The following is a 16,318-nucleotide window of genomic DNA, read 5'->3' on the forward strand; positions in this document are numbered from 1 at the left end:
AAAAGTTCCGACTTGAAAACGAACATTTTGCGACTTTTTCGTATGTTTTGCGATTTTTTCGGATTCTGTACGAATTTTTCGTTACCAATACGATTTTTGCGTAAAAACGCGAGTTTTTCGTATCCATTACGAAAGTTGCGTAAAAAGTTGCGCATTTTGCGTAGCGTTAAAACTTACGCGAAAAGTTGCGCAATTTTCGTAGCGTTAAAACTTAACGCTACGAAAAATGCGCAACTTTTCGCGTAAGTTTTAACGCTACGCAAAATGCGCAACTTTTTACGCAACTTTCGTAATGGATAGGAAAACTCGCGTTTTTACGCAAAAATCGTATTGGATCCGAAAAATTTGTAAAGAATCCGAAAAAATCGCAAAGTACCGATCATTACGAAAAAAACGCAATCGGACTCCATTCGACCCGTTCGTGGGTAAGTAAATCAGCCCCTAAGACTGAACTGGTTCTCTTTCCCCCATCCAACGCCCACATTGTTCCCGAGGTATCTATAACGGTTAACAATTCTACCATCACCCCATCTTCCCAGGCCCGGTGCCTTGGGGTTATCCTTGATTCTGCCCTGTCCTTCACTCCTCATATCCAATCACTTATCAAATCATGTCACTTTCACCTAAGAAATATCTCCAAAATACAATCATTTATCACCCAAGATGCTGCCAAAATTCTTATTCACTCTCTTATAATCTCTCACCTGGACTACTGTAACTCCCTATTACTTGGCCTTCCCCTCCAAAGACTGTCCCCTCTCCAGTCCATAATGAATACTGCTGCCAGGCTCATACACCTCTCCAACCGCTACTCCTCTGCCATGCCACTCTGCCAATCCCTGCCCTGGCTTCCCCTACCATCCAGGATAAAATTCAAGCTATTGACCCTCACATTCAAAGCAGTTCATAAGTCTGCCCCACCCTACATCTCTGAACTTATCTCTAGATACCAACCAACCCACTTGTTATGCTCCTCTACTGACCTGCTCCTCAACTCCTCTCTCATTCCCTCCTCACACGCTCGCATTCAAGACTTTGCAAGGGCTGCCCCCCTTCTCTGGAATTCACTCCCACAAACTGTCAGACTTTCTCCCAATCTCTCTGCCTTCAAGAGATCTCTAAAAACACATTTATTTTAGAGAAGCTTACCCTAATCTAGTTTAGCAACACCCTGTGCCACACCTCTCACAACTCTGGTCATGCCCATTCCCACACCTTGTGTCTCAACCCTTTCTTCTTGTAGATTGTAAGCACTTTTGGGCAGGGCTCTCTTCACCTCTTGTATCGGTTATTGATTGCTTTATATGTTACTCTGTATGTCCAATGTATGAAACTCACTTATTGTACAGCGCTGCGGAATATGTTGGCGCTTTATAAATAAATGTTAATAATAATAATAATAATAATAAATAATAAAGTAGTTATCCCAGTGTATCTAAGGTGTGCTAGTGGGGTCCCTATCCTGGTGGGCCCTGAGAAAATGCCCCTTTTACCTGTTTATTAAAACGGCCCTGAGGGGGTGCAGTGCAAAGCAGCCCTGTACGTACTGTCTGCCATTGTAAGGTGCAGGGCACACATGTGCAAAATACATGATGGTTTGCTCCCCTTTGCACTTTCCACCCTGTCCTGCACTTGGTAAATGACCCCTAAGGTATGGCCAAAATTTGCATTAAATTATGTAAGTATTGGAGCTGTATATGTGAGATTCCAGGACTATTTGTGACCCAATGGCGATGAGCCTAAATTCTGTTTGTAATATTTGTTAATGGAACAGTCTACATACATTATACATTTCTTGATATAATGTGCTGCTTATAACTTTATATCTACATATAATCTACACTAAGGTCATTATTCTAGTGCAGTTCTAGTGCTTATTTGAAAAGGTTTATTCTCCTCTGAAGAGCCTTATCCACACAAGAGACTTAATATTTAATATTAAAATTAGTTGTTGTGTGATTATCAATAACCAGGGTAAGGGAATTTGTTTTATTGCAAACAAATTGCAAACCGTTCGTCAAACGATCGTGTACCGATTAGATTGTTCATCGCAGAACGAGTGAAATTGACTCATGTGTGGCCACCTTTAGTTGCAAAACAGACAAAAGGTAAACCATCTGACAGACGTGTCTCCTGTTTGATCTCATTTGTAAATAGATTAGTAGTAGTAAAGCCTGAATCAAAGTGTTTGATGCTTTACTCATTATTTATAAAAGTTTCAATTGACACATGTAACCTCAGGAAGCTGAGCAACTGAATACTGATGCAGTAGTAAACTGAATTCTGGTAGTAGCTTAGGCTCCAGGAAGTGAAATGCATAAAAGTTACAGGAATTTCTACCTTTGGGCTTGTTCAGAAATTACTGTGCATCAGAAATGTATTAACCATTAAAAGTGTAACGTCAGATCAAAATAAGCTTATAGATACCTTAAAGGAGAAGAAAAGTCATTTTGGCATTTTACTGCCAATAGATTTGCAACATTATGCCACCTAGAACAATATATTTATTCTGCAGAAAGCATTACCATACCCGAATAAACAGCTTTAGAAGCTTTCTCTGTTTGCTTAAAGTGGACCCGTCACCCAGACATAAAAAGCTGTATAATAAAAGCCCATTTCAAATTAAACATGAAACCCAAAATCATTTTTTTATTACCACATCCATACCCATTATATAGGCATTTAAAAATCCCAGCTGTCAGTCATATATTGCCTGCCCTGCCTCTATGCCTTAGGTGGGGCAGACAGTTACTTTCACTTTCAATTCAGAACTTTTTAGATGCACTCCTCACATTCCTCCGCACCATGTAATTGTGTAACCAGTGCATGGACATGGGCATTAGGTCCCCCCATACTGGCACAGAAACAAGATATTGGCAGGATGCAATGCCTGCTTTGATAACAGTGCCCACAAAATGGTGCCGGCCATTAAAATAATTAATATAGTGTAAGTAAAGTTTATTTTGCTTGACAAACACAATAGAAAACAATTTGGAATTATTTCTTAGCGTGACAGGTCCCCTTTAAGACAGCAGCTGCCATTTTAAGTAGCTTCCTTCCTGCAGGCTCTAGCTATTATAGCCAAGATCACACATTCCTAAGGGGGGGGAGGGAGTCCTTAGCATTCTCGTGGGAGGGGGAGCAGGAGAGAGGAGAGAACTGTGCAGACTCTGGCCCTGGGAATTAAGGCTGTTTCTGAGAGAGGAAGTCAGACACTGGAACATCTTGAGATGAGAGACAAGAAATCCTGTGTTTCTTTTACAGAATTACTGTAAGTGCTTATGGTTGAATTTTCATAGACCTTTCTGATGAAGCTTACTTAGTTTATACCTTTTCTTTCTCCTTTAACAAAAGTTTACTGAGTACCATGTGGTATTGTTATATGTTAGTGTGAAGAAAAACATTCATTGCCAGGAAGATTCTATGTGAAATTTCCAGTTTGTTTTACTAAGAAGGCACTGTACAGCAGTAAGCACACCTGAAACATGGCATATAGTATGTACTTCGAAACAGTATGAGGCTTAATTCTTTCTATCCAGACCACTGGTCCTATGAGTCCTGGTATCTTACTTATGTGGTTCTATATTTTAAAGGTTTCCTGTTGTTTTGTCCAGAAGGAAAAGTATGTAAATTTTTAGGCAGTAAAATCTTTAACACATTTATACCCATATAACACACAGATTGCAAGGTGATATCCCATCGGTTTATTAGAAGCAGTTTACAGAACACAAATCCTCCATCTTTTCCCCCTCCCATCCATTCCCTCTTCATACTGTACTTTTATAAAAAATAGACTGTGTATCCGTTTGCTATATATATATATTTATATTTATATAGTGGGTGGAGGGAATGGGGCTCTGCCACATCCTCCCATCTCCCCCTCCCCATTTTGTGGCTGTGACACATCTTTTACTCCGCCCCTTCCCCCTGAGGGTGCACTCCTCCCCGGTAGACTCTTTGAGGATTGTTTTTGTATTTTCCAGAATTCTTTCTAGATTTACACTATATTATATTAATACTTATAGCTTATGGTTTTAGAGTTCTAAAACCTGGAACTGCTAGATTTCAGCTGCATTGCATTTTTGTATATATATATAGACCATATATATTGCCTGCACATAGCTGTTTTTTCTGCTTTCCATTTCTAGGTAATTTCTGTTTCCATCACTTGGGTTCTAGACTCCAGTTCTAGAGGCCAGTGTTTTTAGATTTTTCACTTTTGAAATATTTTCCCCATCTGTAGTTCTGGAGTTAAAACACATTACAATTAGATACAGTTTTGTAGACTTATGTTCCATCTTATGGGCCTAGCAGAAAGGACATAGGGGTAAGGTTTCCAAAGGTGCCACATTGCTTCCAGTTTTAAGTTTAGTGGTTTAAGACTGTCAGCGCTCTAAAGACGGCGCCAGTTGCCTGTTCTCTGTGGCCGCATCTTCATCTCAGTGAATGGAATCGAAAATTCGAAGCCTTTCCATGTGTGCCAGTTCACACCCTGCCAGGACACACAGGATGGAATTAAATGAGGAATTGTAATAAAGAGGAGTTTGTATAATGAATATATATGAGAAATTCTTACTTGATGGTCTTTGTTGTTGCCATACATCCCATTAAGATTGGCATAGTGGCAGTTCTTATACCACCAAGCTCCACGATAAGAAATGGAACAAGGTAATATTCTTTTCTCTGCATCACGGTCCCGTGTTGAAAAAATCATATTGTTGTGATAGCTCAGAGAGTCCCCTGGGATAGAAAAAAATTTCAGCAAATACAAAGAAAGCCAATACAAAAAAGAAATAGTGGGTTGTCCTGCAGTTTAACCCTAAACCCATTTTTTGTTTTACACCTTCAGTTCCTTATCCTAATAAACATTTAGCATCACTCACCTGCATTTCCTCTGTATGCTCCTATCCGCAGCCTAAAGTGTTTGTCTTCACCCTCAACACGAAAATCTTCATACACAGCATAGGCAGCCTCAGCTCCTGCCCGGAGGTCTACACGTAACTCATATGGTGCCAAAGATGATAGACGATGCAGAGCAATGTTTCCTACAAAAAAATTTGAGCTGAAGGGGCTTTGAAAGTGACCCAAACACAGTAAAATAGATGCATACGATTTGCACAGATACAGTATCTTTTAAAATGTACCCAAATCTTCACTCAAACTAGTTTTTCATGGCATTGTTTGTAGTGAGGGGGAAATATTTATTTCAATAAATATATTTAGATGTATAAATATATTCAGAAGGTTTGAAGAGATAACATGACCAGATGTTGGTCCTGGGTACCCAGCAATGCCCCTTCCATATATGAGGTTATGTAGGCAAACCACAATATGCAAAAGAATAACTTACCCAGCCAGAACTCTGAAGTAAGGTTACCAAACCCCTCCTTATATTGCCTCCAGTTTCTCCAAAAATCAGTTCTCCCATCTATCCTCCTCTGAAAAACCTAGTGAAACATGCCAAGGTCACAAGCTGATGTTGTCACTAGCAAATATTGTAATTCCATTCTGGTTTTAAGTCCATGGGGATAAATGTCATCCAATACCAATAAGTTAGTTAGTGCTAATATTCTTATTAAAAACCTAGATGCATCTAGCCTCCTGCTTGCATAGTTAACATATCACCCAAAATGTCAGTAAGCTTCCAATTAAAATATGTTACCCTAATAGCTCTAATTGAAAAAAAAGACTTCAAATAAAGTGTCAAGCAACAAAAGCAACAAACCAAAGAATAGCATTTCTAAACATTTTTTAAAACAAATTTAGGGATATGAATAATAGCATCTCTCTGTGCAACTAGATTAGTTCTTTATCTGTCAGCATCATGGTTTCCCCAAAGCAAAATAGTATTCTGTTCAGAAGTATCTATGTATGCCATGCACATTTGCAATTTACATATTTTTTATTGTTTTCAGTTTCAGAGCTATACATATTCATGCCAATATCATAAATATAATGAGATATACTGTCAGAAGGAAGGCTCGGAAAGAGATGGGAAAGGGCATCTGTATCTTCTGAACAACATCAGAACACTTCTCTGTTCTGAACATATATCTGAACATATATCTTTGACTAAACAGTCATTTACAGAAACTGACAAAAATATTGGCAGTTAATAAGAACTTAAATAGCAATGAAACAAAAAAAAACAATTAATTAATTTAAATTGCAAAAGTGCCTAAAAAGCAAAGCACCCTGAGCAATTGTAAATTGTGTATTTTTTAAACTTCACTTATCCTTTAATAATTCATTACAATGTGTTTACAAGCCACAGACACCCAATATATATAAAGTAAAGCACCACAAGTTGTTCTATTGGCAACATTCTCCTGCGGAGCTCATTCTTAGTATACAGTATGGGATCTGTAGATAATAAAATATCTATTACAGACTTTAGAAAGTACTAATTAAAGGACAATAACACCAAAAAATGGAAATGGTATACCAAATTGTTTTCTATTTACCATTTATTTCTGTCTTGCACATGTTAAAATATTATCTTTGAACATAGATTCCTAAGATAAAGGGAGATTCAGGGAGGGCAGTTTGTGTTTCCAAGTACATAAATACACTTACTATCCAGCCACCTCCATCAGTCTCCATGTCACAGTACACCAGCAATGGATCATCTTTTGATCCTCCCAGATATATTGTGAACACACCACTCTGCAAGTCTCCATTCATATGCTTTTCCCAGCAATCTCGGGGAAATGGATATCTTATTCGACCTTAGGGGTTGTAGTGAAATGTAAAATAAAACTGGAAATTAGAAACCTTCATGAGAAATATTGCTTGTTACATTCCCACAAATACTGCCTGGAGGCACCTAGGATGTTTAGCTGACTGTTCAAATCTATGAATTAAGCACTGACATTAAAAGAGATAAGCTTTTTGCATTCCAGAATCCAAGATTGTTTGATTGTACAGGAAGGTGTTATTTCTGCGGCCTTCGTCGGGCCTGCCTTTTTTTGCATGTGCCCCTGTTGAAGACCTCAGAAATAGTGGATGTTGATATAACATTTCTTTTCATAAACCATTTTGGAGTGCATGTAATCACCTACCAACTAGGCTGCATCGAAATGGCCACTTATTCATAAACGTGTGTTTCCCCGGCAAGGACTGTATAGTGTGGTCTTGTTGAGGTGGCAATAGTCTGTGAATTCTTGGCATGCTGAGCCCCAAAGCATCAGTTATGGAGATTATAGATTCCCTCACATCACTAAAGGTCTTATGGGAAACTATGATAGAATTTGCATTGTGACCTATAGCAACCACTCAGCAGGCAGTATTTACTGGTCACCTGTTTTAAAACATGTTTAAAACATATTTTGGGTTGCTCTTGGTTACTAGACCAGGTGCAAACTTGCTGTGTGAGCCATCCACCATGTTTCCCTAACATGATTCGCTAGAAACACTATAAGCTGGTGTTATATGTCATGGAGCAAGTTACTTGCTATACCATCGAAGGTAAAACTAAAGGATAAATAAACAGAAATATAATACTATCCATATAAACTTTAGTGCTGTGAATTTTGAAGGATGTATTACATATTATACATTTTTTTGAGGTTACATTTTTCTTTAAATAAAGCTTGTTATTTACAGTCCACACAGAACACCAGTCCCTCCAGATGTGATGGCATCTGTATTTATTAGTCAATAAACTATTAAGTTCTGTTTCAGTTCAGTTTAGTTTTCATGTGATTTTCGCCCAAATCTACTTTAGGGCTCCATTCTATTAGGTGTGATAATTTATTCAATGTGTCACCTTAACTTATTTTGCTTCAAATATGCAGTTTCCATAAAAATTCATGTTGGTATCTGTGTTGAACATTGCCAGTAATGGATGTTCTTTTTCCATTTTGAGATTTTTTTCCTTAAAAAGGGATAAAAGGTTTCTTTATTATGCTTTTTAGCCAAGGGTAGCATGAAATGTTTAGCCTTCTGCAAATTGACATACACAAGCTGCCTTCCAGGTTCAGCACTTCTGTGTGTGCCATATTTATGTATGCCAAACTCTGTATGGGTTTTCAAGCCAAAGAAGGCACAAACAGAAGTTGCCTGTTCTTTGCACTTTAAAACAAAGAATGCAAGGCTACAGCTATAGACGGAAGGGAACCCAAGCAATGCGGGAGACATGGGAGCATAGCTTTAGAAAATAAAAGATGTTAAATCAAGTGCCACCTCCCCAACAACAGCTAGGAATATTAGAGAAATGACTTAGTAAGTTTCTTATTTATCACAATTGTCTTTCTCACCTGTAGTGAAGGAGGTGGAAATGGGTGCCGAGCTGGAAGCACCACGCAAGGCATGAAGCTGAACTTTGTATGGGGTGGAAGGTGTGAGATGACTTAGGGTAAAGGAGGACAAGTTGGCTAGTAAAATTAACTCCTGAAAAAAAAAGAATATTAAAATGAATGCAGAAATAAAAAAGTTGAATACAGTTATGGAAGAAGGCAAAAGAGACATGAACTGGAGAAATTGTTAATTACAGTATATTATCTATCTATCTATATATCTATCTATCTATCTATCATCTATCATCTATCTATCTATCTATCTATCTATCTATCTATCTATCTATCTATCTATCGATCAACATATTATATTAAAAGATACAATAGGGGTCATTTACTTAACACATTGCAGTTTTCAGCGCAATCGCCTTGGTTTTGTCCCACAACGCAGTGTCTTTTTTCATTAAAGCAGAATAATTTTGGTTGCCAGGGGAGGTGTATTAAAATTGGCACAATTGCGCTTGTACTTTGACATGAATCTGATGCAATTGCGCCAAATATTTTCTATGTCTGGTTGGCATGATTTCTAACACATGTACACAATTGTTTTGGCACAATCTGGGCTGTACTGATTGGGGGCACTACCACCTGAGGAGAGTTCCTGGTCTGTGTCAAAGTTACCAGGGGCAGCAAAAAGCTGCTCCTGGTAACTTTAAGAGACAAATTTAAAGTTTTTAAAATGGAAATTCGGCTCTGGTAGTGCATAGAGCTCAATGGTGCTCTCTACACTAGTGATGCAGCCCCACCTGGACCCCCTCTGGTGCTATAAATGCAAGCGTGGGGGGCCGAGGTCAGCCTAACTGGTTCCTATCCTACAGTGCAATGTGCTAAGTGCCCCCTGCTCCCCTGCATAGCCTGGGAAAGGAGGCATCAAAAAGTGGAACAGATAGGTGGGGCTAGTAAGATTTTGGAGAAATTTTCAATAAATAAGCCCAAAACACATCCTTTTTAGCACATTACTTCTATATTTAAAAGGGTATAATAAACTGGCACATGCTTGTTTTTTACACAATATGTCCTACCTTAATTTCACCATCATGTGTTTGATACACAAGTCGATACCCATCAGGAACAACCTGAGGTGGTTTCCAGGTCAACAGAGCACTCTGAGCAGTGATCTGACTGGCAAGGAGTTCCCGTGGAGTATCAGCACCTGCAAATGATAGCACAGAGATATTCTGCATTCTAAATTACAGGTGAGGAGAATCTCTACCAGTAAAATGCTGCCTGCAGCAACAATAGTTAAACAAGGCAACTATATACCATGTCAGCTATAGTTATTTAGTTGGTGCATTTGATCTGTGCTTGTCATTCCTTACCTTTTCTGTTAGTGTCGACTTACCTTGCTATAGTTACTACTAGAAAATTTTAGTTAAGGGTAATACAGCAAAATCTTGTACCTTGTATGAAGAGAATTTTAGTAGCTGAGATGTTTAACTTGTACATTTTCCTCCTATTATACAGTATAATATAGTAATTGCCACAGTTATGCTACACACAATTATATTGCAGTTGTAGTATTTGAGACTTATTGTTGTACAAAGGTTTTGTAAAGAGGTAGACATTTATCACTCCTTCTACATGCTTTATATACAGGACAGCACTTACAAAAATAGTGTATCATGTAAGCCATGGATAGATAATCTATCTCTATATATCTGTTATATATAAAAGACATATGATAACCATTAGAGCAGTTGTTGAATGTGACATACTAGTAATGAAAGAGGTAGATGTTGGTGAGCTCAGCTTGGATCCATGGAGGCTTTGCACACTTGCATAGTATTCAGTGTGAGGATTCAGACCAGAGATAGGAAGCTCAGTCTGATCACCTGGAACTTCATGCGTAACTGAAAGCACTAAATCATATGAGATGTAGGAGAAACAAAACAACAAGTAGTCAGAAAATGCAACAGACAAAATAATTCCCTTAAATCTTCTTAAATATTTGCTTTAAAGGAGAAGGAAAGGCAAAGTCACTTGGGGGTGACCTTTTTCCCCGGGCTGGTGCCCCTGTTCGGAGAGAACAGCACCAGCCCGGGGTAGCTGCAGCGCTTCCTCCTTCCGTCTTCGCTCGCGCGCGCATGCGTGAAAAGCAGCACTTTAATAGAGAAGTCGGCTTTTCACTCTACTGCGCATGCGCCTGTCGCGTAGTCCTTTCAAAACGAAGCAGGAAGGAGGAAGCGCTTCCTACAGGTACCCCGGGCTGGTGCTGTTTTCTCCTAACAGGGGCACCAGCCCGGGGTACAAGGTAAGCGATTAAAGTCATCTGGGGGTGCCTAACATTTTGGCACCCCCAAGTGACTTAGCCTTTCCTTGTCCTTTAAAAGTTATTCTTATGAGTTTTTTGTATCTGTATTTTTCTAATATTAGTTTTTTTTTCATAAATTAATACAAATTCCATCATCATAAATTCCTGTATCTAAAACACCTTTACAGTTTGTATGATGTCTATTCTCCAACTCCCAACTCTCCTATTTTACTCCTTTATTAATAGCTTCTACTTATTCTAGTCATTCATTGTTCTTGTTCCTCCTGTTGCACCACAGGCTGGCTACCTTTCTTTTTCTGAAAGATTTTTAATAATACATTCTCCAAATTGCCCTTTTATTCCTATGTGGAATTAAGATGGAGATTTGCAGCAGAAAGACACCCTTGGCATGAATGCAACTAAAGTACATGCATTTTGTGGATCATCCCTAGTTTCTTATTAGATATTTTGGTAAAACCAAAGAGATACAATATCTCAACCAACAAAAACGGTGATTTTTATATATATATAGTTTCACATGTACAACATAACCTAGTTGTATCTTGAAATGAGGCCCTAACAAATTACTTGATTTTGTGCTGCCAGTTCTGACTATTTTTAATACTTTTTGAAGTGGTTAATTTTATTGCTCTTACCATTCTCTGCCCTGTATGTCACTACATATCTGTCCACAAATCCCGGTTCTGGTTCCCAGCGTAAAAGTGCTGATTCTTCAGTCACATCATGGGCATGCAGAGAATGTGGCCCACCTCCACCTGCAAGAAAACAAACAATGTTGCCATATAGGAAACCTGAAAAATGCAGCATGGGCTGTTTATGAATTATATTCTGGGTTCTTTCTGTGAACTGGTATTTAAATTAGAGAAAGTGTCCATTCTAAGACAATGCCTGTAGATACATTCTGTTTTGTATATATATATATATATATATATATATATATATAAAGCAAGAAAATGAGCTGCACTCACCAGGACTTGGCAAAAATATAATAAGTTTATTTAAGAAAAGAGATCCAACGTTTCGAGCACTAACTGTGCTCTTCCTCAGGGAGAAAAACCCTGAGGAAGAGCACAGTTAGTGCTCGAAACGTTGGATCTCTTTTCTTAAATAAACTTATTATATTTTTGCCAAGTCCTGGTGAGTGCAGCTCATTTTCTTGCTTTATATTTTTTAGCTAGCACCCTGGGCATTTGAATTTCAATAGGGTGTGCTCCGTTTGTTCTTGTTATATATATATATATATATACATACAGTATATTCTAAATATGTAAATCAAATCCGCACCTGTAGTGATGTAGCCTGTCAGAGGCTGACTTTCCTCAAACCCTCGTACAGATACCACAGTAACTTCATAACGAGTTCCAACATTAAGTCTCTGAAGAGATTTGCTGTCTCCAACTACATTTACACTTTCAGGTTCTCCTGTAATGGGAAATTAATAGAAGACTATAGGGAAGTATAGTGAGGTAGAGAAGGTAGTGAGAGGTAGCAAGATAGAGAAAGCAAAGGATGGAAGAGGAGGTAAGCGAAAGGCTTTTAAAGATACTAAAACAGAAATCAATTGTGCTAGAAGAGAGTTGGAAAGCCCTGGAGCTATAAATGACCAGCAGCCATTATGCTGCCTTATGTTTAGACATTGGGAGAATCAGGTGCAACCATGATTAGAAGGAAAGAGGTAAGGATGTGGATGTTTTTCTGAATGCACTGTTATATTGTGGTTTCTTTATCTTTACACACTATAAACTTGAGAGTTAGCATGTTAACTATAATTGCTTGATCCAGGAATTGTTTCCGATCGCTGTTGGGGTCAGGATTTAATTTTTTCCCTCTTAAGGCATAATTGGCACTGGATTCAGGTTGGCAGAGCATAGTAGCAATCTCTTATGGCATTGTGGCTTTAGAATATTGCCTTGGGTGAGGCTGGCATGGTCCTAATTATTTGATAAAATGTAAATAAATGCTGTGGACAATTTACTCCATCTCTGTCTCCTAGTGTTTTATTAAGGTATGTAACAAGGGGCTTTAGTGGGTTGACTCAAGGCGAATGGTCAATTAAGGAGTTCCCTTGTCATGTAAGGTGAGCAAATCAGAAAGGAGGGGTACGAAGAAAAGGGACTAAACAAAGAAGAAAAGGGACTAAACACTGAAAGAATAGCATAAAATAACATTAAGCAAATTAAACAGAAGAATGTGAAGGAATGGTTAAGTAACTCACCCCCCTTTGCAAGCTGATATGATACTTTGAATGTGGTAGTTTCAGGATTGGGGGGATCCCAGCTGACAGTTAATGATGTTTCTTCTACATCATTAAATCTTAAGTTTTGAGGAGGTTCCAGGTCTAAATGGGGATTGAAAGGGAATTTTAGAAAGGTTTGTCTGGCACATTCTTTAACATTCTTGTTGAGATAAAGGTTTAATAACCACTTGATATTTTTTTGACAGTCATTGGCTATAGAATAGTGTAATTACCTAAAGATCCTGTACGCCCAGTGGTTTCTAAACTGCCCTGCTCTTTCCCTCTTCTAACACCATGTAGTTTTACTTTATAAGGGGTGTCAGGCTGGAGGTTAGCAAGTAAAAGAGTACGTGCAGTTCCATTTACAGATGCCTCTTTCTGAGGTTTCTCATGACCCTCAATGCCATAACGAATGACAAATGAGTCAAATGATCCTTCTGGAGCTTGCCAAGAAACTAAGATGGAATGAGGCCCATGTGGAGAAACAAAAAGATCATTCAGGAAAGAGGAAGGTTGACCAACGGCCTCCAGGAAGCCTAAAAGAAGAAATGGTAAGAAAGAATGTAACAGAATGACAGATTTACCATTGTTGGTGAGGTTAGAAAATGCTAAGGGTGTCATTTGGGGAATTATTTGAGTCAAAAACAGACATAAAGGAAAAGTGGCAGAACACATTTTATATTAAATTTTAGAAAAAAAAATGGTAGCAGGTTTAATAAGTAAGAAAATGAAATCTACAAAAAATGGGAAAATGCACATTTATTATATTTACTTATGTTTAAGTTACACATTAAGTTACAACTAAAAGTCATTTGTTTTATGTTGTTTGAATCATTACTTTACCTGTTTCAATTTCAGTGGATAAAGGTTTGCTGTGTTTCTGCCCTTTAATGCCATACAGACTGAATTTGTATCGCCTGGATGGCAGCAGGCCTGTGACTAAGGTGCTTGTGTCTCCTCCTGGAACCTGCTGCTCTCTAACTACACCATCAGGCCCTCCATACTGTACCACAATCCAGTCAAATGAAGATTCACCCTCCACTCTCCATGACAAATTTACTGAATCTTTCCCTATTTCATTGGCTTGCAGGTCAACCAGACGAGGAATAGTGGGTGTTGCAGGCGAAGATGGTACTACTTTTTCACGTGGTTCTGCAAAACAACCAGAAATCAAACAGTGTTAAAATTGCAAACAAATAAGAGCACCCTGGGAAATGAAGAACATCGCTAACCCCATGTGAAATGTCAAAATTAAATGTAAAAAAATAATTTTGAAAAATAGATTTCAATGCAGTCTGCATGAGAAACTCTATTAACTGATGCATTTTGAAAAAACCCATTACAGTACTACTTTAAAGGAACAGTAACACTAAACAATGGAAGCGTTTTTAGGTAAATGAAATACAGTATAATCTACTGTTGCCCTGCATTGGTAAAAGTTGTATGTTTGCTACAGTAACACTACTATAGTTTATATAAATAAGCTGCTGTGTAGCCACGGGGGCAGCCATTCAAGCTGGAAAAAAGAGAAAAGACACAGGTTACATAGCAGCTAACAGATAACCTCTGTAGAATACAAAAGTGTATTATCTGTTATCTACTATGTTTCTGTACCTTTTCTCCTTCGAATGTCTGCCCCAGTGGCCACACAGCAGCTTTGTTTATATAAACTATAATAGTGATTGTGAGGCAAACACACCAGTTGTACCACTGCAGATCAGTAGTACATTATATTGGAATTACTTTTAAACAAAAATAATAATGCCATGGTGGCAATATGTATAACGTAGTCAAATGACCAAGTTCTTTATTATGTCCCTCTTGGTAATGGTGCCTGATGTGCCTTATACAAAGGTACTCATATCCTAGGCCTTTGCTACAAAACAGTAACTAGACCTTGAGAAAATGTTTGCATCTGCAGTTACTTTACTCACAAAGAGTTACAAATATTAAGCAGAGTTAAGCAAGCAATGAGATACAAGAGTTCTGATCTGGCCATGTTTAATTTTTTCAGTTTTCCAAGTGAATTTCTTTTTATTTGTAATACTAAAACAGTACTTTGTACTTGATCCCAATTAAGCTGCAAAACAATCCTAATGGGTTTATTTAATGTTTAAATGATTTTTAGCAGACAGAGATCCAACTTACAGAAAGATTCCTTATCTGGAAAAAGCACCTATCTCCCAAGCATTTCAGATAATAGATCCCAAACCTTTATAATTATAAAGCACAACTAGTGGATTTAAACTGTCCATATATATATATATATATATATTATGTTGTACAGTGTGATAATTATTCAGTTAGACTATTATTGTACTCCCTTTACAGAAAAGTTCATATGAAATCCAGATAATTCCAAAATGTTGTATAGTTACTGTGACCTCTGGTTCTTACTTGTGGTGGTCTCTGCTATCGCTGCTTTGCTTTTCTTTCCTCCTGAAATCCCATACAGGACAAATTTATATTTCTTTCCAGGCTTCAGATCCCCAACTGGGACACTGCGCTGTTCCCCTTCCAAAGAAGCTTCCTTGGGTTTGCCCTCAGCGTCTCGATAATTTAGAAGGAATGAGTCAAATTTACCACCCTGAACCACCCAAGAAAGTAGCACAGAGTCACTGTGGACATCAGACACAGAGAGAGACTCTAGTTGTGGTTGTTGTAGTTTGTCTGTGGAAACAAAAACACAGTTCCCAATAACAGTTCCCAGCATAAAAAGTTTTATTGTAAATTATTTTAAGTTGCAAAGGTTTAATGGTGCTCATGAAGTTCTTTTTGGGGGGTGGGGGGGATATTTAAAATTTAGTGTGTATGTGATATTATACAGAAATACACATGACAAAAATGACCATAAATGAGTTCATGTATTGAGCACCTATTTTCCTGATATAACTTAAAATCATTTTGCTACACAGTTATAATATATACCAGATTGCTTTGTATAGGATCACATTTGAAATCAGTTTGAACTGTATTTAACATTAGTGCATGTTAGAGAGCTGAGTTCCAGCAATGCTGAGTCTACTTCCAAGCTCTGAGGCCCATAAATATAATTGCAGTGGTCTGGTTAACTACAGTAAACTAAAACTGTGTGTTGTACTTTTGTAATGACTTGACAAGGGTAAAATATAAAGTGAGTAAGTTAATATAGTTAATTCTATACTTGATTGGGAAAATGAATTACCTATTTTGAGATTCAGACAAAGAGCAAACTTTATCTTTACATTAGTGTACTCCCCTGTCTCACTGTCTACTCCACCTCAAATCTACTGTAATCTAGAATCAATCACATTTTTTTCAATTGGGGTGGGGTTGAACCCTACATATAGAATATGACACTGTGTGCTGAAAGACACAGAAAATATAATCACCCTCCTCTAATGTGCCAAACCTTTGTTATTAGTAAAATGGTGCCATAATGTACACAATACTAACCTGATTTCACTAAAAAGTAAATAATAGGATCCCAAAACTTTCTTATGTGCTGAGCCTTCGCTCTCAAGAAAGCCCCAA

At 37.9% G+C, this 16,318-nt stretch overlaps 1 protein-coding gene across 2 annotated transcripts in view; it reads right to left on the reverse strand.

Moving 5' to 3' along the window:
- Positions 1-3,681: 3,681 nt before the first annotated feature.
- The window catches only part of tnxb (tenascin XB), a 41,891-nt gene continuing 29,254 nt past the window's right edge, over positions 3,682-16,318 (reverse strand). For both annotated transcript variants that reach the window (XM_031891360.1, XM_031891359.1), the window contains 14 exons: positions 15,203-15,475; positions 13,649-13,957; positions 13,039-13,341; positions 12,785-12,907; positions 11,854-11,991; positions 11,205-11,324; positions 10,013-10,156; positions 9,320-9,450; positions 8,259-8,391; positions 6,577-6,728; positions 5,351-5,447; positions 4,884-5,045; positions 4,577-4,740; positions 3,682-4,492 (listed from right to left, as the gene is read on the reverse strand). In XM_031891360.1, coding sequence (XP_031747220.1) covers positions 4,394-4,492; positions 4,577-4,740; positions 4,884-5,045; positions 5,351-5,447; positions 6,577-6,728; positions 8,259-8,391; positions 9,320-9,450; positions 10,013-10,156; positions 11,205-11,324; positions 11,854-11,991; positions 12,785-12,907; positions 13,039-13,341; positions 13,649-13,957; positions 15,203-15,475 — 2,348 coding nt within the window. In that variant the 3' untranslated portion in view covers positions 3,682-4,393. The remainder of the gene's footprint in view (positions 4,493-4,576; positions 4,741-4,883; positions 5,046-5,350; positions 5,448-6,576; positions 6,729-8,258; positions 8,392-9,319; positions 9,451-10,012; positions 10,157-11,204; positions 11,325-11,853; positions 11,992-12,784; positions 12,908-13,038; positions 13,342-13,648; positions 13,958-15,202; positions 15,476-16,318) is intronic.

The sequence above is a fragment of the Xenopus tropicalis genome, chromosome 8 (genome assembly GCF_000004195.4).
Source record: "Xenopus tropicalis strain Nigerian chromosome 8, UCB_Xtro_10.0, whole genome shotgun sequence".
Taxonomy (NCBI): Eukaryota; Metazoa; Chordata; class Amphibia; order Anura; family Pipidae; genus Xenopus; species Xenopus tropicalis.